This window comes from Callithrix jacchus, chromosome 5 (genome assembly GCF_049354715.1).
Source record: "Callithrix jacchus isolate 240 chromosome 5, calJac240_pri, whole genome shotgun sequence".
NCBI lineage: Eukaryota > Metazoa > Chordata > Mammalia > Primates > Cebidae > Callithrix > Callithrix jacchus.
Genome location: NC_133506.1, coordinates 93,866,127 through 93,893,846, shown reverse-complemented (window position 1 = coordinate 93,893,846; position 27,720 = coordinate 93,866,127). Strand labels below are relative to the sequence as shown.

At 40.6% G+C, this 27,720-nt stretch overlaps 2 protein-coding genes across 6 annotated transcripts in view; one reads left to right on the top strand and one right to left on the bottom strand.

The window, feature by feature from the left end:
* Positions 1–353: 353 nt before the first annotated feature.
* On the top strand, positions 354–1,912 carry LOC100385332 (N-acetyllactosaminide beta-1,3-N-acetylglucosaminyltransferase 2-like). The gene has a single exon (XM_002748195.6). The coding sequence runs from the start codon at positions 382–384 to the stop codon at positions 1,192–1,194; it is 813 nt and encodes a 270-aa protein (XP_002748241.4). The 5' UTR covers positions 354–381; the 3' UTR covers positions 1,195–1,912.
* A 5,277-nt stretch (positions 1,913–7,189) lies between these two features.
* The window catches only part of GDPD1 (glycerophosphodiester phosphodiesterase domain containing 1), a 59,462-nt gene continuing 38,931 nt past the window's right edge, over positions 7,190–27,720 (bottom strand). For 4 of the 5 annotated variants that reach the window (XM_078373674.1, XM_008996948.5, XM_078373675.1 and 1 more), the window contains 6 exons: positions 23,847–23,965; positions 23,272–23,361; positions 15,253–15,386; positions 12,171–12,230; positions 10,294–10,345; positions 7,190–9,502 (listed from right to left, as the gene is read on the bottom strand). In XM_078373674.1, coding sequence (XP_078229800.1) covers positions 9,380–9,502; positions 10,294–10,345; positions 12,171–12,230; positions 15,253–15,386; positions 23,272–23,361; positions 23,847–23,965 — 578 coding nt within the window. In that variant the 3' untranslated portion in view covers positions 7,190–9,379. The remainder of the gene's footprint in view (positions 9,503–10,293; positions 10,346–12,170; positions 12,231–15,252; positions 15,387–23,271; positions 23,362–23,846; positions 23,966–27,720) is intronic. The other variant, XM_078373673.1, reaches the window with a different exon arrangement.

Sequence of the window (27,720 nt, the reverse complement as noted above, 5' to 3'; positions counted from 1 at the left end):
TTCTTTCCTCCTCGAAGTGTTTTTCAAAGACTGCTGATTATTATTTATTTCTTTATTTATATTGAGACAGTCTCAGTCTGTCACCCAGGTTGGAGTGCAGTGGCGCCATAACGGCTCACAATAACCTCTGCCTCCTGGGTTCAAGATATTCTGCTGCTGGGGAGTGAGGCGCAGCGGCAGCGAGGGCAAGTGCCGGAGGCCAGCAGAGCCGAGCCGGAGCTGTCCCACTGCCCGGCCGCCCGGCCAGGGCACCACGCATGGAGCGTGAGCGGGGGCAGTAGCCGGGCTGAGCCGCGCAGCAGGTACCTGGATGCGGCCGCGATCTCGGGCCCCTGCCCCCGCCCCGCTGAGCTGGAGCTGCTCCCGGACAAGATATGAGAAATGAGTGTTGGACGTGGAAGAATAAAGTTGTTGGGTATCCTGATAATGGCAAATGTCTTCATTTATTTGATTGTGGAAGTCTCCAAAAGCAGTAGCCAAGAAAAAAATGGAAAAGGAGAAGTAATAATACCCAAAGAGAAGTTCTGGAAGATATCTACCGCTCCGGAGGCATACTGGAACCAAGAGCAAGAGAAACTGAACCGGCAGTACAACCCCATCCTGAGCATGCTGGCCAACCAGAAGGAGGAGGCGGGCAGGCTCTCCAGTGTAAGCCATCTGAAATACTGCAAACCTGACCTGAGGGTCACGTCTGTGGTTACGGGTTTTAACAACTTGCTGGACAGATTTAAAGACTTTCCGCTGTATTTGAGATGCTGCAATTATTCACTGCTTATAGATCAGCCGGAAAAGTGTGCAAAGAAACCCTTCTTGTTGCTGGCGATTAAATCCCTCACTCCACACTTTGCCAGAAGGCAAGCCATTCGGGAATCCTGGGGCCGAGAAAGCAACGCGGGGAACCAAACGGTGGGGCGAGTCTTCCTGCTGGGCCAGACACCCCCAGAGGACAACCACCCCGACCTTTCAGATATGCTGAAATTTGAGAGTGAGAAGCACCAAGACATTCTTATGTGGAACTACAGAGACACTTCCTTCAAACTTGTCCCCTCTTATCTGAAATCATGTTTCTGGAATTTTACCATTTTAAGTTGTTTTTGTTTTACCCTCTTCTATAATATTCCTACTTCCCATAATAATGACCGATTTATCTGCAGTTCAGGTGTTTATCAGCCTATTGGCTACAAAGACTGTTAACATGATCCGGTGGTTTTTGTGAATGGAATTAAGTTTATTTTTATGGGATTTGGATAAATTTTAAATTGTCTAGAAAACTGACACTTTAATTTTCAGTTGTGGAATTCACTTTAATTGTGGAAATTTCCTGCTGCCCCAACAGTATTTTCTTGTGTTAATTAATTTTGCAAAATGAGAATCATTCTCTGACACTCATCTAATTTATCTTGTTTTGATCTTATGGTCATAATAAGGAGAAAGAGGGTTTAATTTTTCTTGTATTTGGTTTGCTGAGTCATATCATAAGCTAATTTTAGTATTTGAAAATAATTAGTATGATTCCTTAATGATCAACTGAAGATTGAATTGTCCGGAACAACCATACCGTGTTTGTGAATTTTCAATTTGGACCAGGAAAGTGAATGTAACTTTTGAACTTGAGTGAAAAGATTGAAGTTGCAGACTTTTGCATAGGTGGTTTGTCAGTTTAAAACTCCAGAATTTATTACTGCCATATTCTCACATGTTGCTTATGCAAGATTATTATTCTGAGTAGTAACTGCTTCCTGTCAACGTACAAGTGCCTGTTTTTATTTATTGTTCAGATCAAACACCAAACCATTTTCTTAAATATATTCTGTGTAATATTTTATTTGTATACAGTGTTGTTGAAATATTTAACTAGAGCATGGTATTTTAAATGTTAAGATGTAACATGTTAAATAAAGCTGTTATTTTTGAATTTTAAAATTTGTTTTTTGGGGGTAAGAACTTCTAGAGTTGATAAAATTCTGCCCAACTATTACTTATATGTACTATCGTGTAACATACTTTCTTGAAATATTTTTGTTCATAGAGTTGAAGGTTTTTATCAGATGGGATGCTGGGGACTATAAACAATGGAAATAAAGCCACTGTATTTAAAAAAAGAAAGAAAGAAAGAAAGAAATTCTGCTGCCTCAGTGTCCTGAGTAGCTGGGACTATAGGTGCATGCCACCACACCTGGCTAATTTTTGTATTTTTTAGTAGAGATGGGGTTTCACCATATTGGCCAGGCTGCTCTTAAACTCCTGACCTCAGGTGATCCTCCCGCCTCTGCCTCCCAAGGTATGAGGATTACAGGCATGAGCCACAGTGTCTGGCCAATTCAGCGTTTTTTGGTTTTGTTTTTGAGACGGAGTCTTGCTCTCTCCCCCAGGATGGAGTGTAATGTTCTGATTTTGGCTCACTGCAACCTCCCAATCCCAGGTTAAAGTGATTCTCCCACCTCAGCCTCCCTAGTAGCTGGGATTACAGGCACCTGCCACCACGCCCGGCTAATTTTTGTATTTTTAGTAGAGATGGGGTTTCACTACATTGGCCAGGCTGCTCCCAAACTCCCAACCTCAGTTGATCCACCCACCTCGGCCTCCCAAAGTTCTGGGATTACAGGTGTGAGCCACCATGCCCAGGCATCAGCCTATTTTTTTTTAGACAGAGTCTCGCTTGTTGGCCATGCTGGAGTGTAGTGTCATGATCTTGGCTCACTGCAACCTCCATTTCCCAGGCTCAAGCAATTCTCTTGCCTCAGCCTCCCTCATAACTGGGACTATAGGCATAAGCCACTGCACCCAGCACATTGGCCTATTTTTTTTTTTAAGAATTTTTATTGTTTCATTTTCTTGATATTTAAATCTTTGCTCCATGTGAGATTTGTTTTTTTTGTTTTGTTTTGTTTATAGACATGGGGTCTCCCTATGTTGCCGAGGCCTGTCTCAAACTCCAAGGCTGAAGTCATCCTCTCACCTTGCATCTCAAAGTTTGGGGGTTACAAGCTGGAGCCACTGAGGCCAACTAGGAGTAGTTTTAATAACAATGTTGATCAGGCACGGTGGCTCCCAACACTTTGGGAGGCCAGGATTTCAAGACCGGACTGGTCAACATTATGAAACCCTTGTCTCTACTAAAAATATAAAAATTAGCCCAGTGTGGTGGCAGAAGCCTGTAATTCCAGCCACTTGGGAGGCTGAGGGATGAAGATTGCTTGAATCTGGGAGGCAGAGGCTGCAGTAAGCCAAGATCATACCACTACATACGCCTGGGTAGCCACCACACCCAGCTTCTTACTTTTTTTTTTTTTTAAGAGAGTTGCCCAGGCTGGAGTATAGTGATGTGATCAGAGCTGACGGCAGCCTCACCTTCCTCGGCCTCTCAAGTTGCTAGGAATACTAATTTTTAAATTTTTTTAATTGTTTTTTTTCTAGAAAGGCCAGGCGCATGGTGGTTCATGCCTGTAATCCCAGCACTTCGCGAGCCTGAGGCGGGTGGATCACAAGGTCAGGAGTTCGAGACCAGCCTGACCAACATGGTGAAACCCCATCTCTACTAGAAATACAAAAATTAGCCAGGCGTGGTGGTGCATGACCCAGCTACTCAGGAGGCTGTGGCAGGAGAATCACTTGAACTTGGGAGGTGGAGATTGCAATAAGCCAATATGGCACCACTGCACTCCATCCTGGCGACAGGGTGAGACTCCATCTCTCTAGAGTCTCTGTAGAGACTCCTCTACCAAAAGTTTTGTAGAGATGGAGTCTATGTTGCCCAAGTGGCCTCAAACTCCTAGCCTTCAGCAATCCTCCTGCCTCGGCTTCCCAAAGTGCTGGGACTATAGGCATAAGCCACTGCACCTGACCAAATTTTATTTCTTTTACGACACTCTTTTCATAATCTTATTCAAGAAGTTCATTGACAAAGGTTATGGAGAAAGAATAGCAGCACTGTGTGGTGAAAACAGCTTTGAACTTGCTCTCTCAAGACTTAGGATTGAAGGCTGGAGTTCGAGACAAGCCTGGCCAACATGGTGAAACCCCATCTCTACTAAAAACACAAAAATTAGCCAGGTATTTGGCAGGTGCCTGTAATCCCAGCTACTCAGGAAGCTGAGGCAGGAGAATCACCTGAACCTGGGAGGCAGCGGTTGCAGTGAGCCGAGATCTCACCACTACACTCCAGCCTGGGCGACAAAAGCAAAATCTCCATCTTGGGAGAAAAAAAAAAAAAAAACTTAGGCCAGGCGCGGTGGCTCACGCCTATAATCCCAGCACTTAGGGAGGCCGAGGCGGGTAGATCACGAGGTCAAGAGATCGAGACCATCCTGGTCAACATGGTGAAACCCCATCTCTACTAAAAATACAAAAATTAGCTGGGCATGGTGGCGCACGCCTGTAGTCCCAGCTACTTGGGAGGCTGAGGCAGGAGAATTGCTTGAACCCAGGAGGCGGAGGTTGCGGTGAGCCGAGATTGTGCCATTGCACTCTAGTCGGGGTAACAAGAGCGAAACTGTCTCAAAACAAACAAACAAACAAAAAAAACAACTTAGGTTTGAACACCAGGTTTGTGTCCTTACTAGCTGTGCGATTTTGTGAGTCACTCAATCTATCTGATCTTCTATTTCCCCATTTATAAATCAGAAATATTACTAATCTCACAAGACTATGGTGAAGATTAAATAAGATGATGCCACCTGGCATACAAAGGTAGGAAATAAACGTTAATCCCTTCCTTCAAAGTAGGATTGGAGTTGTAGAGTTTAAAGTATGCATACTTGGGCTTGGAATGTTTCTCATTTGATCTTAGCCCAAAGGCCGAAAAGTGATGATAATATTTCTCAAAACGTGAACTGACATTCCCACTGGAATGTTTCCTTTTCAGTTTTCTCCATCTCAGCAAATAACCCCACTATTAATCTATCTAGTTGTATAAGCCAAACAAATTCTGGGTACTGAAGGACAAATGTTTAATATTCTTACCTGAGGTTTGCTTAATTTCTCAAAAAGGCAGTGGTACCGGTTTCCATCTGTTCCCACAGGCAATGGTTTCAGTTATTCATGGGAATAGCAACTTGATGCCTATATCCACAAGTGCTATTAATAGTGTTTAAATCAGGGGGCAGTAAATACACTTAACATATGGAAATTTTTGTCTTGTAGCTTTTATTTGGAAAGTTCACTTTTATAGCATAACACTGCAACTGCCTTTTCTCCTGGCTTTTTACATTTCTTTCACCACTGAAATGTGAATAGAAGACAAATTAGAAAAGTCAGAGTGGGTGGGAAGGTTAAGGAGACCCAACCACACCACTTCTAGCCAAATGACCCTGTAAATTCCCTTTGAAGGTATCATCTAACTTCCAATTTTACGTAAAAAACAGGAAGGTAATAATCTCAACCACTCTACCAGGTTGTAGTACACAGGAATACATGTAAAAGTGAATAAAAATTTAAACCACATAAATGTAACATTTACCATTATTTAACAATGCCCAAACTTTCAAACTCACTGTCCCCTAGAAGTTTAATCAGAATTTAAACGTTTGAGGCTGGGTGTGGTGACTCACGCTAGTAATCCCAGCACCTTGGAAGGCCAAGGTGGGCAGTCACCTGAGGGTGGGAGTTCGAGACCAGCTTGGCCAACGTGGTGTAACCCTATCTCTACTAAAAACACGAAAATTAGCCGGGCATGGTGATGCACGCCTGTAATTCCAGCTACTTGGGAGGCTGAGGCAGAATAATCGCTTGAACCCATTAGGCGGAGGTTACAGTGAGCCGGGATCATGCCACTGCACTCCAGCCTGGGTGACAGAGTGAGACTCTGTCTCAAAAAAAACAGAATTTAAACCTTTGAAAAGTTTATTTCCTCCCCCTAGTGATCTAGATTGTAACAAACAATACTCTAAATCTCCAAGTATCCTAGGACACAAAGAAATACACAACTTCTTTCTGACACTCCCTGGTTACACTAGGTGTCTTTATCCTCGCCCTTCCTTGGTCAGCTACAGGTGCTTCCTTTTCCCTTTCCCATCTCTGCCTCCTCACGCACATCACCAATCTCCAGCTCTCCACTTTGACCGCATCCCCATCTGTTATGAACTAAATTGTGCCTCCCATTCTCCCCCACCAAATTCATATGTATAGGCCCTAACCCCCAGTATGACTGTATTTGAAGACTGGGCCTTTAGCAGGTAATTAAGGTTAACTGAATTCATAAGGGTGGGTCCCTAATGCTACAGGACTGATGTCCCTGTAAGAAGAGTAAGAGACCACACTAGTCTGTTTCACTATTCTATCTTCTTTCAAGTGCAAATCATCCCAGTCTGTTTTTTTTTTTTTTTTTTTTGAGACAGAGTTTCGCTCTTTTTGCCCAGGCTGGAGTGAAATGGCACAATCTTGGCTCTCTGCAACCTCCTCCTCTGGGTTCAAGCAATTCCCCTGCCTCAGCTGGGATTACAGTTGACTGCCACCATGCCTGGCTAATTTTGTATTTTTAGCAGAGATGGGGTTTCACCATGTTGGCCAGGCTGGTCTCAAACTCCTGACCTCAAGTAATCTGCCCTCCTCAGCCTCCCAAAGTGCTGGGATAACAGGCATGAACCACCTCACCCGGCCCATCCCAGTCTTTGATACTTATCTTCCCATCCTTCCCTGGAGTATGTATAAAAAAAGATACCTCTGCCAGGTGCAGTGGCTTATACCTGTTATCCCAGCACTCTTACACAGTATGTATCATATTGTCATCTGTGAAATTAAAGGACATTTGATAGTCTGCTGAAAAACAAAAAAAAAAAACAACTTTACCTTGTTGGATGCTTTTTCTCCTACTGGTTTACATAAAATATAAGCTGGTCCTTTAATATGATCTACTCTGAATCATAACAAAGCAAAATTTACAAAGAATAATAAAGTAATTCTATCAAAGATGATCAAAATGATCCCTAGCAACTATAACCATAAGTTACAATAAGTGAAGTTGAAAATGACTGATTCTAGGGATTACCCGCCCAAGTTATTTGTTCAAATGCCAAAAAGCAACTTTCTTACCATGAAAGTGTTTCCATATTTTCTTTTATTTTCTTTACTAGAGAGAAATCTAAGGTGCATTTATTATTCATATGATTAAAGCACACCTCATTAAATTCTGCAAAAAAAATCTATAAAGCATATTTGGAATTAAAACTGAAAAAAAATCAAGAACCCTTACTTTGTTCTTGGAAAACTTTATTTCAGTTTAAACAACAAAGCAAATGATATTTATGTCATCCAGGAACAGAGGGAGAGTACAGTCATCCTTCATAGCTGTTTCATTGCTGAACTACAAACAAGACATGTAATCTAGGTAAAAGACACTTATTATTCATGATTATATTCACCTCACAATCTGAGATCATAAAAATTAGTCAAATATATTAAAAATAGATTTGCACAAAGTCGCCTCAGATAAACTGAGAAAGTCATGTCTAATGCTTTGGAAAATTCTACTGAATACTCAAATGAATTTTAAGGATCAGGAACATCTTTATGGGGGTTTTTAAGTGTTAGAAACAATGATATGCACTTTCATCTGTTTACTATAATTATTAGGATTCAAGATGGTATTTAAAATCTAGATGTAGGCTCAGTTAGTTAATGCCAAAATTGGAAATCTTATATTTTTTTAGAGGAAACACAAAAATATGACTATTTGGATCTTGCCTTAATTTACAATTGATAAGTTCACTTTTAATGCTTAAAAAAAGGGACATGGTAGAATTGTTACACACTTGAAAAAGGTCTTAAATAGAACGTTCCCATTAACAATAGCAACTCAGAAATCTAATTCACTCTACAGGATTTTATTTCTGATCAACTAATCAATTTTTATTTTCTTGAGCCTGACCGCTGCTAATTATGTATAACTTGCCAGATAACTACACATCACTGATTTCCAAGCTCTTCTTCCATTTTATATTTCCCCTTTAACTAAGATGTACTTAAAAATAACAAGACACTACACTACCAAATAGCTGCAATGGCCTTCAAAATTTCTTTTACTGGCTAGCTGTGGTGTCTCACACCTGTAATCACAGCACCTTGAGGCCGAGGCAGGTGGATCATCTGAGGTCAGGAGTTCGAGACCCGTCTAGCCAACATGGCAAAACACTGTCACTACTAAAAATACAAAAACTTAGCCGGGCTTGGTGGCGGGCATGCCTGTAATCCCAGCTACTTGGGAGGCAGAGGCAGGAGAATTGCTGGAACCTGGGAGAGGTTGCAGTGAGCCAAGATTGCACCACTACACTCCAGCCTCAGTGAAACAGCGAGATTCTGTGTCAAAGTAAAAAAAAAAACAAAAACCTTTTACTAACTAGTTGATTGTATTCCAGTGAAGGCTAATGCCAATTTTTTTTTTTTTTTTTTTGAGTCAGAGTCTCATTCTGTCTCCCAGGCTGGAGTGCAGTGGAGCTATCTTGGCTCACTGCAGCCTCCATCTCTTGGGTTCAAGCTATTCTCCTGCCTCAGTCTTCCAAGTTGCTGCAATTACAGATGTGTACCACTACGCCTGGCTAATTTTTGTATTTTTAGTAGAGATGGGGTTTTGTCCTGCTGGCCAGGCTGGTCTCAAACTCCTGACCTCAGGTGATTCACCTACCTCAGCCTCCTGAAGTGCTGGGATTTATAGGTGTGAGCCTCCGCACGTGGCCCAATGCCAAATGTATCCAATAGTCTTTGATTCCAGAATTACTTATAATAGAACACTACATCATCTATAGAAATCTTGATCAACAATCTAGATAATTTCGTTTCTAGAGGCTGAGGCAGAAGAATCACTTGAAACCAGGAAATGGAGGTTGCAGTGAGCCAAGATCGCTACACTGCACTCCAGCCTGGGCGACAGAGCAATACTGTGTTTCAAAAAAGTAAAGGAAAGAAAAGAAAAGAAAAAGGCATTAAATAATAAAAAGTTGTAATTGGGACTATTAAAATATTTGAGCATTCAAGGTTCCATCTTAAATCTTTTATTAAATCTGCTTTTAATAAAAGATAATCTAGTTTCTAGATTATTGATCAAGATTTTTGTAGATGATATAGTATATGTAACATTTTTATGTATGTTATTAATCAAGATTTCTGTAGAAGATCTAGAAACTAAAATGCATATTAAGAAACTAAAACTTACATCTCATAACCGATTATCTTTCTAAATAATTTACAAACATAAAATATACAATATTATTTAAAATAAATATACATATAATATATAGTGTCTACATTCTCATACAGGCTTAAAAATGAGGTAATAAAAACTGATTAAACCTTTTACCATTCTGGAAATGGCTTAGGGAAATAATGGTGAAATATCTTTTTCTTAGGTCTTCATTTTTTCTTTCAATACTTCTAAGTACCTCTTTTTCTATGCTGAAAAATTATGTAAAAAATCCCTGAGCTTTGTTGGATAGTCTGTCATCACCCCAGTTGCTCCCAAATCAAAAGCTCTTTTGTATTCTTGTTCTTCATTTAATACCCAAATATACACCTGAAAATTAGAAGTGTGAGAAGTATGAGAATAAATGTTAAAATACAAAATTATTTTTAGAACAGTATCTACTACAATCTTGGTACATTTAGAAATAACATTTTAAAGCTGTCATTTAAAGAAATCATTAGATCCTTTTTTAAAATTCCACTGTGTTCCTTACAGAAATGAGAGATGTTAAAAAACAATTCACTGTGCTCATAAAATATACATTGTCCTGGCCGGGCACAGTAGCTCACGCCTATAATTCCAGCACTTTGGGAGGCTGAGGCAGGCAGATCACCTGAGGTCAGGAGTTCGAGACCAACTCTGCCAACAAGGCGAAACCCAGTCTCTACTAAAAATACAAAAATTAGCCAGTAGTGGTGGCACACGCCTGTAATCCCAGCTACTTAGGAGGTTGAGGCATGAGAATCGCTTGAACTCGGGAGGTAGAGGTTGCAGCAAGCTGAGACTGCACCACTGCACTCAGCCTGGGTGACAGAGTGAGACTCCATCTCAAAAAAATAGAGGAAAAAAAAATATATATATATACACATACACACACACACAAACACTGTCCCACCCCTCTGGCATTAGCTATTCTGTACATAAGAGGAATCTAGCTTCAGAAATGCTAATCCTCCATTGCTAACCGTAACGAAGAGCTTAAAGGTCCTCATTCGTGGGTCAGTAAGCAGCATCATCAGAGTCAGGGGCCAAACTAAGTCAGATAAAAATTCTTGCTCTTTATATTCGTGTTAAACTGGTGAGCTATGCTGCTTCCAAAATGCATCATTCCAAAAACTTACTTGAATGCCTCGAGCAGTTAGGTGGTCAAACAAAGCTTTCCTCATTAGTAAACTAGAAAAGAAAAAGCATAACTGTTTTAGGAATTTAGTCCTTAGTCCTAATTGAATCAATTAGAATTAGTAATTCCTAGTTTAATTCCAATGCTTCAGCAATAAAATAAATGGTCTCAAGTAATACTGGCTGCTGTGAATTAATTTATGTCTTAATTGCTGGATCTCCTTTCACTGCGGGCTGCTGGTTGGTGGACAATCAGAACTCCTTTTCACTCCTTGTTGTTACCAGATTCGTAGGAAACTCATTCTTGTTGACACAGCTCAATGGAAAAGAGGCTCCCTCATTTTCACTGCTGAAGAAGGAGAAAGAGCTGGCTTTCCTTTCTTACTATTAATATGTGTTCCTGAGTTTCCAAGTTAAAATAAGTCAGCAAATGCAGGTCAATTTCTATTAACATCATAGTTCAGTTACATAATGGATTTGTCTTTTATAAGTTATGTTAGAAGCATTATATCCATTAATTATACTATCCTATGTCTAGGAAAAAAAACATTTTTTTGTTTCAAGCAACTCACTGATAAGTGAACTTTCAGAATACAAATCTCTTGAGCAAGATAGGAATTCATTGTACTGGAAAGACATACATTATTTATATTCTGTTATATCTATTAGAATCATTAAATAACAGAAAGTACAAATCATGTGCTCTTAACACCAATTAAAAAATGCATCCTTGTCAGTTAATAGGGTTGAAAAAAGAAAAAAAAATGCATCCTGGTTTTATTTGAGGAGTACAAAAAATGCATCCTTGAAAACCGGAGCTTAAATCAGGAATAAAGCAAAAAATAAAAAACACTGGCACAGAGAAAAGATAAAACTAACTGTTTAAGACTCTGAAAAAGGCAGTAAGGCTCGTTGTGTTGGCTCACACCTGTAATCCCAGCACTTTGGGAGGCTGAGGTGGGCAGATCACTTGAGGCCAGGAGTTTGAGACCAATATGGTCAACATGATGAAACTCATCTCTACTAAAAAGTACAAAATTATATGATGTTCGCTGTGGACAAAAAAAAAAAAAAAAAAACACACACACACAAAAATTAGCCAGGCATGGTGACAGGTGCCCATAGTCCCAGCTACTCAGGGGGCTGAGGCTGAAGAATCACTTGAACCCAGGAAGGGGAGGTTGCAGTGAGCCGAGATCGCTACCCTGCACTCCAGCCTGGGCAACAGAGTGAGACTCTGTCTCAAAAAAAAAAAAAAAAAAAAAAAAGTGTTAAATAATAAAGAGTTGTGACTTGGGACTATTAAAATATTTAAGCATTCAAGGTTCCACCTTAAAGCAAAATATAGTACAATTATATTGTGATTTTTACTAAAATTAAACCCAACATGTCTAAATTAAGGCATTTTCTTTAAAGTTGATATTCACTCTATCGATGGGATTTCCTTTCTGCTGTTAAGTCTTGGTGCAGAAGATTTTTCCGAGAAATGAGCTGTAGGCAACACACACTTTTATACATACTGTGTTGCAATACTTCTTTTCACCATGCTTGGTGGAAACAGCAAGTAAGCAAAAGGGAATGGTTATTTATAGTTCTGCTACTAACTAGCTAGACAACCCCAAGTAAATAATTTAACTGGGTATATGGGGGCTCACTTTTCTCATGAAGTTGGACAAGATTATCTCTCAAGATTCTTTCTAAGGTTTTGTGATTAGTTATTAAGATAGTTCTAAATGATTCATATACATTTTGCATAGTAGGTACTCAATTTGTCTTTGTTACAAATTACATGTGGAAAGCTTGCACTAAATTTTAAGTGTAGTATTTAATAAATATAGCTGAAGTAATAATTTGCATATTAAGAAACTAAAATTCTTACACATCAGAAAGCCAGATGAGAAACTTTTGACTTCTGGACATGGTGTGTGGTTCTTTTAGCCTAGGGTAAAATAAAGTTTGAATTACAAATTAGAAACACAGACTATATCAGTGTGATACAATAAAACAAATTCAAAAATGAAAACAGTGCCTTGTACTTTGTATATTCTCAAAAAATATTTGTAAAAAGGATAAAAACAAAATAAAGTCCAGTTGGGTTCTGTTTCCACTGGTTTCAAGCTAACTTTTTGCTATCCCTATTCAAAAGTAATAAATAAATTTAAAAATAAATAAATGAATGTCTTTCCAGAGACCCTGGTGCCCTGGGTTCACATCTCTTATTTTTTGGTGAAATCTTTCTCCTGCTTTGTCTGCTACAATTTAGTATGTGGTAGATTTTAACATACAACGAAACTGTACTATAGATTAAAGTGAGCTATTTACTGCATGTTTTCCTTTCCTTTAAAATATCTGTAGGCGTGGTGGCTCATGCCTGTAATCCCAGCTCTTTGGGAGGCCTAGGCAGGTGGATTACCTGAGATCAGGAGTTCCAGACCAGCCTGACAAACATGGTGAAACTCTGTCTCTACTAAAAACATAAAAATTAGCCAGGCATGGTGGTGCACACCTATAATCCCAGCTACTCAGAAGGCTGAGACAGGAGAATCTTTTGAACCCAGGAGGCAGAGGTTGCAGTGAGTCGAGATAGCACCACTGCACTCCAGCCTGGGCAACAGAGCAAGACTCCGTTTCAAAAAAAAAAAATCTGCAGACCTAGACCCAGTCCTTTGTAATTATCATTTTAAAATTACATATATGTATATGTGGTGTGTGTGTACATATATATATATATTTTTTTGAGACAGGGTTTTACTCTGTTGCCCATGCTGGAGTTCAGTGGTGCAATCCCAGCATACTGCAGCCTTGAACCCTTGGGCTCAAGTAATCCTCCCACCTCAGCCTCTCAAATAGCTGGGATTACAGGCCCATGCCACCATGCCTGGCTAATTTTTGTATGTTTTGTAAAGATGGAAGTCTCCCTATGTTGTCCAGATTGGCCTCAAACTCCTAGGCTGAAGTGATCAGCCCATCTTAGCTCAAGTGATTAGCCCATCTCAGCCTCCCAAAGTGCTGGAAATACAGGCATGAGCCACTGCCTCCCACCTATAATTATCTTTACTACTAAAAAAGTATATCTGGGCTGGGTGCAGTGGTTCATGCCTGCAATCCCAGCACTTTGGGAGGCTGACGCAGGCAGATCACAAGGTCAGCCTGGCCAGCATGGTGAAACCCTGTCTCTACTAAGGTTACAAAAAAATTAGCTGGGCGTGGTAGCACACGCCTGTAATCCCAGGCTGAGGTTGGAGAATCGCAGAGGTTGCAGTAAGCCAAGATCGAGCCATTGTACTCCAGCCTGGGTGATGAGATGACACTCCATCTCAGCAAAAAAAAATGTATATCTGGGCCAGGCATGTTGGCTCATGCCTGTAATCCCAGCAATTTGGGAGGCCAAGGTGGGCAGATCACTTGAGGTCAGGAGTTCGAGACCAGCCTGGCCAACATGGTGAACCCCTGTTTCTACTAAAAATAGAGAAAAATTAGCCAGGCATGGTGGTGGGCACCTGTAATCCCAGCTACTTGGGAGGCTGAGAATTGCTTGAACCTGGGAGGCAGAGGTTGCAGTGAGCCAAGATTGTGCCTGAGCGACAGAGTGAAACTCCATCTCCAAAAAAAAAAAGGGCTAAATAAAGTACAATTTCTTTTTCCCCTAACTCTGGCCCCAATGGAAAGTCCTGGCTGCAATTTCAGGAATCTTAAAGACTTAGTACCTCAAATACTGATTACCTCGTTAAACAATCACACATTGTCTTAGGAAGTATCCATTGTTTTCCATAGAAGTATTAAAACACACAAAAGATATCCTACCTGTGTCTTAATCCATAATCACTTTTTAGAGAAAAGATTAATTCTATAGAGTTTGTTCTTATGTCTGTATTTCAATAATACTTGCTTCTAAAAGGAAAACATGAAGATAAATATAGAGCAAACAGACTACTCCAGGCCCGAGGAAAGCTAAGTAGTTTAGAAATAAATGTTTATTTATTTATTGTTAGATGGAATCTTGCTCTGTTGCCCAGGCTGGAGTGCAATGGCACTATCGCGGCTCATTACAACCCCCACCTCTGGGGTTCAAGTGATTCTCCTGTCTCAGCCTCCTGAGTAGCTGGGACTACAGGTGTGTGCCACCAAGTGCAGCTAATTTTGTATTTTTAGTAGAGATGGAGTTTCACCACATTGGCCAGACTGGTCTGGAACTCCTGACCTCAGGTGATCCCCTACTGTGGCCTCTCAGAATGCTGAGATTACAGGTATGAGCCACCTCTTTTGGCCAGGAATAAATGATTAAGGATCAGTTTAATCTAGCAAATAAAATAGGGTCTTTTTTTGGTAGATAAGAAGAGTTTTCTATTGTTTTGTCAATAGAATAGGGAGGTTGAGGCAGGAGAATCGCTTGAACCTGGGAGGAGACGCAGAGGTTACAGTGAGTCAAGACTGTACCATGCACTCCAGCCTAGGTGACAAGAGCGAAACTTCATCTCAAAAAAAGAGGTATCCTATATGAGCTTTTCTTTTCCTATCTCCAGAGGTTTTTATGGTAGTGGGGGTGGTGGTTTTTCTTCCTAAATGTATTACAGTAATATCGTTGTTTAATTTGGAGTTTAATGGAGTTTCAGCTGGGTAAAGCTGTCAATGAAGTAGAAAGTAGTAAGGGAAAGTGGAGGGCAACTGTTATTTGATGTGAGAATAAAAGAATTATTGACTTTCTGTAATTAAACTAAATTTTTTATCTGATTTCTGACTATACAGGCACAGAAAATCATTATAATCTAAACTGGGTCCTAATTATTTGTTTTAGAGAATGTGTCTTAATTATATAAAAGTTCATAATATAGGTCAGGTGATAGAACATGAAAATCACTACAGAAATCTCTTCTTCATCATTGATATTGATATTAGTGAGCTTTTATCTTAGTCCTTCTGTAATTGATAACTGATTTTAAAATAAAAGAGTAACCACTTACTTCAGTATAATAGAAGGCATTGGGATTTCAAAAAACTGTTCTCGAATGGGCACAAAGGGCAAGAGGCCAGTGAAGAAAAGGCCAAGAATGAGCAGGACACGTTGTAGACTGAAGAGTATGGGAATATCTGAATTCTAAAAGACACAAATAATATTACATGTTGCTTTTACAACTGCTCAAAGAGGGTTACTTCACAACTTTCACTATTTCCCAAGACTATAACTTGACATCTACTACAAGCATTCCCTGAATTATGAATATTCATTTTCAAATACACTACACTTAAAAGTGGCTAGTCCTTGACAAATGGGTCAGGATTGATCTTGGAGCCTTATAGTGTAATGACGTTACTAAAGTTTCTCTATTATCTCCTCTGCTTTTGCAATACCACTTCTGTCTGTTGGTTACAGTACTTACAGCTAAAGACTAAACATGTCAGAATCCAATGGAACAAAATGAAAAGATGAATATATGGAATATTCAATAACTTTACTTCTGTTTAAAAAATATATAGCTACCTATCTCCATATATGAGTATATATAGATACGTATCCATACTGTAATGTCATCTTTTAGCTATGTTACAAATCAAATACCAAATATAAATAGGATTTTGTAAACTAATCCAATAATCTAACCACCATTTTAAGTTTCTATTGGAAATGTGCTCAATATCCCAAAACTTTTAAAATGCAAGATAGACATACATACACACACACACACACACACACACACACACACACACTTTTAATTGTGCTAAAATACACATAACAAAGTTTAAGATCTTTTTTTTTTTTTTGAGATGGACTCTTACTCTGTCACCCAGGCTGGAGTGCAGTGGCACAATCTCAGCTCACCTCAACCTCCGCCTCCCGGGTTCCAGCGATTCTCCTGCCTCAGTCCTCCCAGTAGCTAAGATTATAGGCCTGTACTACCATGCCAGGTTAATATTTTGTATTTTTAGTAGAGACAGGGTTTCACCATGTTGGCCAGGCTGGTCTTAAACTTCTGACCTCAGATGATCCACCTGCCTTAGGCTCCCAAAGTTCTGGGATTACAGGTATGAGCCACCATGCCCAGACAAAATTTAAGATCTTAATCATTTTTATTTATTTTTTCACTACCCCCCCCACCCCCAGCAAAATTGAATGTCAATTATTTTTAAATGTACAGTTTGGTGGTTTCAGTATATTCACACTGTTGTACAACCAAAGTCCAAAGTCTTTTCATTTTGCTAAACTGAAACCAACTCTATGCCTCCTTTATTTATTTATTTAGAGACAAGGTCTCATTGTCAACCAGGATGGAGTGCAGTGGGACAACCAAAGCTCACTGCATTCTCGACCCTGGCTCAGGCGATACTTCCATCTCAGCCTCCTGAATTATAATAGATGGGACTACAGGCGTGAACCACCACATCCAGCTAATTTTTGTATTTTTTTATAGAGATGAGGTTTCACCATGTCACCCAGGCTGGTCTCAAACTCCTGGACTCAAGCAATTCATCTGCCTCAGCCTCTCAAAGTGCTGGGAGTATGGGTGTGAGTCACCTCGCCCAGCCAACTTTATACCATTAAACAACAAATCTCCATTCCCTCTCTCCTTGCCCTCATATGTACATATGATAGACCCTTGTGTTTACACACACACACACACACACATATTACACAGGGTCTCACTCTGTCAACCAGGCTAGAGTACAGTGACCAGATCATGGCCCACTGAAGTCTAGACCTCCAAGACCCAAGTGATCCCACACCTCAGCCTCCCACACAGCTGGGACTACAGACACATGCCACCATGCCAAGCTAATTTTTCAAAAATTTTTTGTAGAGTCAGAATCTCATTATATTGCCCGGGCTGGTCTTGAACTCCCAGGTCCAAGCATTTCTCCTACCTCAGCCTCCCAGAGTGCTGGAATGATAAGCATGAGCTACCATGCCAGGCCCTGCTATATTTATTTTTAAAAAAACAAAAATTATGCTTACATTGCACTTTTGATAAAAACATATTTTAAAATCACATAAAAGTAATTTTATTTATTTATTTATTTATTTAAGATGGGATTTCACCATCATGGCCAGGCTGGTCTTGAAATCCGGACCTCAGGTGATCCACCCACCTCGGTCTCCCAACGTGGTAGGATTACAGGCGTGAGCCACTGTGCCCGGCCTAAAAGTAATTTATTTTAAATAATTAGTTCTAGGCTGGTCGTAGTAGCTCACGCCTTTAATCCCAGCACTTTGGGAGGCTAAGGCAGGCAGATCACTTGAGGTCATAAGTTTGAGACCAGCCCGGCCAACATGGTGAAACCCCATCTCTACTAAAAATATAAAAATATAAAAATTAGCTAGGTGTGGTGGCATACGGTGGTAACCCCAGCTACTCGGGAGGCTGAGGCAGGAGAATCACTTGAACCTGAGAGATGGAGGTTGCAGGGAGCTGAGATCACGCTACTGCACTCCATCCTGGGTGACAGAGCAAGACTCTGTCTCAAATAAAACAATAAATAAATAACTAGTTCTAAATTATCCTCTTCTGTTTTAAAAAAATAGAGTAAATAAGTTTGAGAATTTATTTTGCCCTTTGTGACGTGGTGCTTTGTAATGTTTTTGGCTTACTTAATACAGATGTTTCAGTTGTAACACAATATACAAGTCACTGAAAAATCTTGAGTTCTACAAATTCATACAGTAAGCATAACACAGCTTATGGGAAAAACAGGGTTAGGGGCTGACCCTCAAAACTTAAGGCCGGCATGGTGGCTCACACCTATAATCACAGCACTTTGGGAGGCCGAGGTGGGTGGATCACTTGAGTTCAGGAGTTTGAGACCACCCTGGCCTTGATAATAATAAGAATAATAAGAAATTATTCTTGGCAGGGCATGGTGGCTCACGCCTGTAATCTAAGCACTTTGGAGGCCAAGGCAGGCGGATCACCTGAAGTCGGGAGTTCAAGACTAGCCTGACCAACATGGTGAAACCCCATCTTAAAAAAAAAAAGAAAACAAATTATTCTTAATAGAATACTTTTAGTACTCTACTAAGAATACAAAAATTAGCCAGGCATGACGGCAGGTGCTTGTAATCCCAGCTACTCTGCAGGCTAAGGCAGGAGAATCACTTGAACCCGGGAGATGGAGGTTGCAGTGAGCTGAGGTTGCACCACTGTATTCCATTGTGGGCAAGAGTGAGACTGTCTCAAAAAAAAAAAAAAACTTGGCTGGGCACAAGTGGCTCATGCCTGTAATCCCAGCCAGCACTTTGGGAGGCTGAGGTGGGTGGATCACTTGAGGTCAGGAGTTTAAGACCAGCCCGACCAACACAGAGAAACCCCATCTCTACTAAAAAATACAAAAATTAGCTGGGTGTGGTGGTGGGATCTGTAATCCCAGCTACTCGGGAGGCTGAGACAGGAGAATTGCTTGAACCCATGAGGTGGAGGTTGCAGTGAGCCAAGATTGCACCACTGCACTCCAGCCTGGGCAACAGAGCAACTCTGTCTCAAAAAATAAAATAAAATAAACTTATGCAACTTTGGAACCAGAGCACTAAAGAAAAAAAAAATAAGAACCACTGCATTGAGTGTGAATGAACAAAAAGTCATTAAGTGCCACATTTTCCCACTACCACTGTGTGCCCCAATTCTTTTTATGTTTATATTTTGAGTTTCCAACAACTGGAAATTAAAAGGCTAATGTAAAATTCTTTAGAATTGCAAAAGTAGGCTGGGTGCAGTGGCTCATGCCTGTAATCCCAGTACTCTGGGAGGCAGAGGCGGGCAGATCACCTGAGGTCAGGAGTTCGAGACCAACCTCACCAACATGTAGAAACCCGTCTCTACTAAAAATACAAAATTAGCCAGGCCTGGTGGCGCATGCCTGTAATCCCAGTTACTGGGGAGGCTGAGGCAGGAGAATTGCTTGAACCCAGGAGGCAGAGGTTTCCGTGAGCCAAGATCATGCCATTGCACTCCAGCCTGGGCTGGAGTTTTCTTGAAACTGTCTAAAAAAAAACCAAAAACGTGTAAAAGTTGTATCCATTATATAGCATGTTGGTAAGATGAATGACAAATTTTTTTGAGACTTTTTTTGAGACGGAGTCTCACTCTGTCGCCAGGCTGGAGTGCAGTGGCGTGATCTGGGCTCACTATAACCTCTGACTCACTGGTTCAAGCGATTCTCCTTCCTCAGCCTCTGGAGTAGCTGGGACTACAGGCCCATGCCACCACATCCAGTTAATTCTTGTATTTTTAGTAGAGATGGGGTTTCACCATGTTGGCCAGCACACCCAGCCTATTGACACATTTTTACTGTGATGTTTGGAAATTGCTGCTGAAAGGTTTTTAGAGTTTTTAAATTCAAAAATGACAGAAAGCCAGAGGATTCTAGAAAAATACAGGAATCAAGGGAAATATTCTGTGATTACAAGCCAAAAGTGAGCCTTTTATTTTGAAAGAATTATAGACTTATGGAAAGTTGCAAAAATAGGGAAGTCCCATGCAGCCTTCGCCCAACTTCCTCAAAAGGTGACATTTGACTCTAGTATAGTACCAAAACCTGGAACTGATATTGGTACCTTACTGTTCATTAGACTACATAATTTATTCGATTTTCATTATTTTTTAAACACTGCATTCATTTGTGTGTGTGTAGTTCTATGCAATTTTTTTTTTTTTTTTGAGACGGAGTTTCACTCTTGTTACCCAGGCTGGAGTGCAATGGCGCCATCTCGGCTCACCGCAACCTCCGCCTTCTGGATTCAGGCAATTCTCCTGCCTCAGCCTCCCCAGTAGCTGGGATTACAGGCATGCGCCACCATGCCCAGCTAAATTTTTGTATTTTTAGTAGAGGCGGGGTTTCACCATATTGACCAGGATGGTCTCGATCTCTTGACCTCATGATCCACCCGCCTTGGCCTCCCAAAGTGCTGGGATTACAGGCGTGAGCCACCGCGCCCGGCCACTAGTTCTATGTAATTTTAACCCATGTATAGATTCATGTAACCACTACCACAGTCAAGATCCAAAGCTGTTTCATCACCTCTTTTCTCCCCTTTTGTATACAGTTACCTTGGGATCTCTCAGGCTCTCCTGCACATAAAACCTACTTGCATTAGGCCAGTGTGGTGGCTCACACTCATAATCCCAGCACTTTGGGAGGCTAAGGCAGGTAGATCACTTGAGGTCAGGAGTTCAAGACCAGCCTGGCCAACACGGTGAAATCCCATCTCTACTAAAAATATAAAAATTAGCTGGGCATGGCAGCACGTGCCTGTAATCCCAGCGAGTCAGGAGGCTGAGGCAGGAAAACTGCCTGAATCCAGGAAGCGGAGGTTGCAGTGAACCTAGATCAAGCGACTGTACTCCAGCCTAGGCTGGAGTCTCCAAAACAACAACAACAACAAACTTACTTGCTTTAATGGGAATCTCAATTATACTCTGAATTGTAATGATGCTGACTTTCCAAGTTTTCGCCTTCTCTGCTAGGAAGGAACGCCTGCCCAAATAAGTGTTTTGTTTTGTTTATTTTTTAAGGTTAGTCAAATGAAGCAGTGGGAATGGAGAAGGAAAGAAATAAGTAATTGGTTGTAATCAACTAATTGTAAACACCACTACACTCAGATCAGCCACCGAAAAGTTCCTTGTATTTAAAAATTGCTACTTACATCATGGTATTTCTTCTCTATTACAGATGATTTCAGCATCTTCAATGCTCAAAATTTTTTAATATCTTAAATTTTAAATTCTCTTAGCTGATTATGTATGTAAACTTGCTTATGAAGGTTTAACTATCATTTTAAAACACATAAAATTAATTTTTATATACTTGGTTTTTTTGGGACAGAGTCTCATTCTGTTGCCCAGGCTAGAGTACAGTGGTGGAATCCCAGCTCATTGCAACCTCTGCCTCCCTGGTTCAAGCCATTCTCCTGCTTCAGCCTCCTGAGTTGCTGGGATTACAGATATGCGCCACCATGCCTGGCTAATTTTTATATTTTTAGGAGAAAAGGGGTTTCATCATGTTGGCCAGGCTGGTCTCAAACTCCTAACCTCAGGTGATCCACCCACCTCAGCCTCCCAAAGTGCTGGGATTACAGGCGTGAGCCACTGCACCCAGCTGATATATTTTCTTTCTTTCTTTCTTTTTTTTTTTATTGAGACAGAGTCTTGTTCTGTTGCCAGGCGCCAGGCTAGAGTGCAGTGGCACAATCTCGGCTCACTGCAACTTCCGCCTCCTGGATTCAAGCAATTCTGCCTCAGCCTCCCGAGTAGCTGGGACTACAGGTGCACGCCACCATACCCTGCTAGTTTTTGTATTTTTAAATTTTGTAGAGACAGGGTTTCACTGTGTTGGCCAGGATGGTCTTGATCTCTTGACCTGGTGATCCGCCCGCCTTGGCCTCCCAAAGTGCTGGGATTACAGGCTTGAGCCACCACGCCTGGCCTGATATATTTTCTTTAACCAGAAAATTTTCAGTGGGTAGAGGGTCCTGCCTTTACATATTACTTAATAATCATGAACTTGCATGATCTTGGCTTAACTTCCTTAAGTCTATTTGGGGGGTTAGGGTAAAAAGAAGCTAAAGTTGAGGAACCAGATAATTTTTTTCTGAAAGATAATAGGATTTTTTTTTTTTTTTTTTTTGAGACAGTGTCTGGCTGTGTCACCCAGGCTGAAGTACAATGGCAGGATCTCGGCTCACAGCAACCTCTGTCTACCAGGATCAAGCCATCCTCTCACCTCAGCTTCCCTGAGACTACAGGCATGTACGACCATACTCAGCTAGTTTTTGTATCTTTAGTAGAGACAGGGCTTCCTCATGTTCCCTAGGCTGGTCTCGAACTCCTGGGCTCCAAGTGATCTGTTTGCCTTGGCCTCCCAAAGTGCTGGGATTACAAAGGTGTGAGCTACTCAGCCTGACCCTAAATAATTTCTCTCTTTTTTTTTTTCTTGAGATGGAGCTCTGTTGCTCAGGCTGGAGTGTAGTGGTATGATCTCAGCTCACTGCAACCTCTGCTTCCCAGGTTCAAGCAACTCTCCTGCCTCAGCCTCCCTAGAAGCTGGGATTACAGGAGCATGCCACCATGCCTGGCTATTTTTTGTATTTTTAATAGTTTTGCTATGTTGGCCAGGCTGGTCCTGAACTCCTGACCTCAGGTGACCTGCCTGCCTCAGCCTCTCCCAAAGTGCTGGGTCTACAGAGGTGAGCCACTGCGCCCAGCCTTTAATTTTTTTAATAGAATTGGAAGTCTTACTATGCTACCCAGGCTGGTCTCAAATTCCTGGCCTCAAGCAATCCTCACCCCTTAAATAAATTCTTTCTTTCTTTTTTTTTGTTGAGACAGTCTCACTCTGTCTCCCAGGCTGGAGTGCAATGGTGTGATCTTGGCTCACTGCAACCTCTGCCTCCCGGGTTCAAGCAATTCTCTACCTCAGCCTCCCAAGTAGCTGGGATTACAGGCATGTGCCACCATGCCCGGCTAATTTTTGCATTTTTTAGTCAAGATGGGATTTCACCAAGTTGGCCAGGCTAATCTTGAACTTCTGACCTCATGATCTACCCACCTTGGCCTCCCAAAGTGCTGACATTACAGGTTCAGCCACACGGCTGAAATAAGTTTTAAAAAATTAGTATTGTAATAGGACCCAGACACAGTGGCTCACTCCTGTAATCCCAGCACTTTGGGAGGCCAAGGCAGGAGGATTGCTTGAGTCCAAGAGTTTGAGACCAGAGCAGGCAACATAGTGAGACCTCATCTCTACTAAAGATTTAAAAATTAGCTGGGTACCTGTAGCCCCAACTACTTGGGAGGCTGAGGCAGGAGGATTGATTGAGCCCAGGAGTTTGAGGTTGCAGTGAGCTATAATTGCACCACTGCACTCTAGCCTGGGTGATAAAGTGAGACCCTATCTTGAAAAATAAGAAAACAAAAGGTATAGCTATAATAACTTATCATTTATAGATATACAACAACAACAAAGATAGATAATTCTGTATCATTTTTGAAGCTTACCTCTTTGTAGCACTTTTCTACAATTTCATAACTGGCATTACCCCACACTGTTATGTGTTCACGATTATACTCCTTCACCAACTCTGAAACCTATGTGTGAAAATTCAGAATTTTATCCATGTGCTTATCTGCAAAGCCACTAACAACATTTCACTTAAAAAATGAATTAGAATTGATTATCCGTCAATGAATAGCATAACATTTTGGAAAAATCAATATATAAATTTAATTATTTTATAAAATGCAAAATTTATTCACATTATGCCATTATATATTTAACAGATTACAGTTATTTAGTAATTTGACATAAACTAATCACAAATGAAACAAGTTAGACTAGAAGTTAATTATATAAATGCCAGAATGACTGGTTCATACAAGCTTATTTTATCCATGACTGAGACATGACAGCTCTCTCTGAAAATAGGCTCTCCTACAGTAAAATGATCTCTTCTACGAGGACATTATTTAAAACAATGCTGATCCCTAGTGTATCACATTTCCTTGAGCATTATCAATCTAAGCAGTCACCTACTCTAACCTAACACACCCGGAAGAGGCAATGCCTTGAGTACCTTCTTAATCAGCACATTGTTGTTGACTTTGATATCGATGTTAATGGGAGTGTTAGGAAAGGCCTCAAAAACTTCCTTCAGTAATGGAATTCGGTTATCTTTTCCTTCACATTGGCATGCTGAGAAAGCAAGATTTTTAAATGTATTTTTAAAATATAACTTTTACTTTTTGATAACTAGAAAAGTTATAGTATATATTCATTAAGGGACATTTTCAAAATAAGGAAAAGTATAAAGAAGAAAAAATCATGTAAATCCAACAACTTAGATATAAACACTATGATCATTTGGTATACTTTCTCTACTCTTTTTTCCTCTGCATGATTTAATATAGTAATAATAGGATGTGCTACAGAGTTTAACCTGATATTTTCACATAAAAATATTTTCCTATTGATTTACTGTGCTTATGATTATGATTTGTTTTTAATTAATTTTTTGAGATAACCACAGATTCACAATGAATTGTAAGGATCCATGCACCTTTTTTTTTTTTGAGACAGAGTCTCACTTTGATACCCACGCTGGTGTGCACTGGCACGATCTCAGCTCACTGCAACTTCTGCCTCCTGGATTCAAGTGATTCTCATGCCTCAGCCTCCTGGATAGCTAGGATTACAGGCAATTGCCACCACGCCCGGCTAATTTTCATATTTTTAGTAAAGATAGGGTTTCACCATGTTGGCCAGGCTGGTCTTGAACTCCTAACCTCAAGTGATCTGCCCACCTCGGCCTTCCAAAGTGCTGGGATTACAGGCTTGAGCCACCACACCCAGCCTCCATGCATCCTTTGTCCAGATTTCCCAGTGATAACCTTCTTGCAAATCTATAGTACAATATCACAACCATGATATTGACATTGATAGAATCCACCGATCTAATTCTATCACAATTTTAAAAGGTGTCAAAATACTCCATTGAGTATCTATACAATAATTTATCCTAATTTAACCATTTCCCTACTGATAAATACTGAGATGATTTCTAAAGTTTTGCTATATCATCATTGAATTTTTCAGAGATTAAAGATAACATTCAGGCAAGGGAAGTACACTAAATCAGTAATGTGTTGAAGAATTATATGAATGCAGTTATTCAAAGAAATTTCAAATAATGAAAAAATTAGAAGGGCACTTTAATTGTTCTTTATATTTCCTGAGGATTATTTTCTTTAGTCTTTCTCTAGTCCCTTTTTTTGATAAGACAGGGTGTCGCCCTGGCTGGAGTTCAGTGACACCATTTTGGTTCACTGCAACCTCTGCCTCCTGGGCTCAAGTGATCCTCCCATCTTAGCCTCCTGAGTAGCTGGAAATACAGGAGCACTATCATGCTTGGCTAATTTTTTTGTACTTTTTGTGAGATAGAGTTTTGCCATTTGGTCAGGCTGGTCTTGAAATCCTGAGCTCAAGTGATCTGCCCACCTCGGCCTCTCAAAGTGCCAGGATTACAGGCATGAGCCACAAGCTTGATCCCTTTTTTTTTGGTTTTTTTTTTGAGACAGGATCTTGCTTATAGCCAAGGCTGGAATGCGGTAGCATGATGATGGCTCACTGCAGCCTCCCCAGCTCCAGTAATCCTCTGGAACTACTGGCATGCACCACCATGCCCAGCAAATTTTTTTTTTTTTTTTTGGAGATGGAGTTTCACTCTTATGCCCAGGCTGGAGTGCAATGGTGCAATCTCGGTTCACTGAAACCTCCACCTCCCAGGTTCAAGCAATTCTCTTGCCTCAGCCTCCCAAGTAGTTGGGATTAGAGGGGTCTGCTATGCCCGGCTAATTTTTTGTATTTTTAGTAGAGGTGAGGTTTCACCATGTTGGGCAGGCTGGTCTCAAACTCCTGACCTCAGTTGATCTACCAGCCTTGGCCTCCCAAAATGCTGGGATAAGAGGCATGAGACACCACGCCCAGCCTTTCTTTTTTGGTAGAGAAGGGTTCCACTATATTTTGCCCAGGCTGATTTTGAACTCCTGATCTCAAGCAATTCTCCTGCCTCAGCTTCCCTAAGTGCTGAGATTACAGATGTGAGCCACCACACCTGGCTCTCTAGTCCCTTTTGACTCTAATGACTCTAATCATTTATATAATTTACATACTATATAACTATTGTAAAAAGTATTCTGCTTACATCTGAAAATTCAATTCCACTAATCTATAAATAACAAAATGGTGAAAAATCCTTTATGCCATCTTATTATATGGCAAGTCAAAACAAAGATACATTATCAAAAAGTAAATGAAATCCACATCAGAAAATAAAATTATTTATAATTTGAACTCAAGTACAAAGCAGCATGTATATTAAAGATGAAAAAAGGAAAAGTCTGTTACTACTTGTAATTCTGATGGGGCTCTGGATTACTCTAATGGGACTGTCAATTATTGGCTCTGCCTCTCTGATCACAGATTAAACCTAAGACCAGTCTAACCTGTTAAGCATAACAATATGGACACTGGAAGAGAATGCGTCTTGAAATTCTTCGCTGAATGGATCATGTACAAGCTGCCAAAATTTCATCTCTATTCGGAAAGCATGTCCCTGAAAGCAAAGCTAACACAAATGAAACCAAAAGCAAGAAATGGAGATAGAGACCGATTATTGCTTAAGCAACTAGAATCAGTCATGTCTTAGAGCATATAACCTCTGGCCTTTCCAATTTTGAAAATAAATTCATTATTTAACTTTTTTCTTAAGCTGTCTTAAGATATGTATCTAACACTTATAACTGAGTTTAAATTCATCATAGACTCCATAATTAAACTTTTAAAATTATGTTTATAGTAGATAGCTTTTATCTATCTCCTCAGCTCTAGTGATCCTCAGCTCCAGTTATCCTCCTACTTCAGCCTGGAAATAGCTGAGACTATAGGCATATCTAGTCTCCTGTCTCCTGTTTGTTTTTTTAAGTAGAGATGAAGTCTTGCTTTGTTGGCCAGGTTGGCCTTGAATCCCTGGCCTCAAGGGATTCTCTCACCTTGGCCTCCTTAAATGCTGAGATTATAGGCATGAGCCACCATGTTTTTACCTACTCAACATTCTTCCTTCCTCTGGAAACCTGTATTTCACATTGTATCTCCTTATCTCACATTGTTCTGATAAGGCTGTCATCATAGTAACCACTGCCCATTCACCCTCAGTGGTGGGCATATGATCATAATACCCCATTTATTTTCTTCAAGATGGCCACCATGACCCAAGCTAGACCAATCAATATCTTTCTCTGGGACTTCATGCTTGAAGTTCATAAGGAAAACTGTCTTTCTGTCACAGTGTGGGCAAATTAAAATATTAATTTAGCAGTCAAGTAAGATACATGCAAGAATCAATTTACAGGCTGAGTGCAGTAATCTCAGCACTTTGGGAGGCGAAGGCGGGTGGATCACAAGGTCAGGAGATCGAGACCAGCCTGACCAAGATGGTAAAACCCCATCTCTACTAAAAATACAAAAATTACCCAGGCGCAGTGGCAGGCACCTGTGATCCCAGCTACTCAGGAGGCTGAGGCAGGAGAATCACTTGAACCCAGGAGGCAGAGGTTGCAGTGAGCCGAGATCATGCCACTGCACTCTAGCCTGGGCAACAGAGCAAGACTCCGTCTCAAAAAAAGAAGAATCAATTTACAAAAAGGTCAAACAGATGAAACTAACTTCTGAACAGCAAAATGACACATAAGAATAATCTGTCTAAGAATGAGTGTATGAGAAAACTAAAATGTGTGCTGAGAAAAAAAAAGTGCTAGTGATGTAAAGTTACAAAAATGAGGCCAGGCACCGTGGCTCACTCCCATAATCTCAGCACTTTGGAAGGCTGAGGCAGAAAGACTGCTTGAAGCCAGGAATTCAAGACCAACCTGGCCAACATTGCAAGGCCCAAT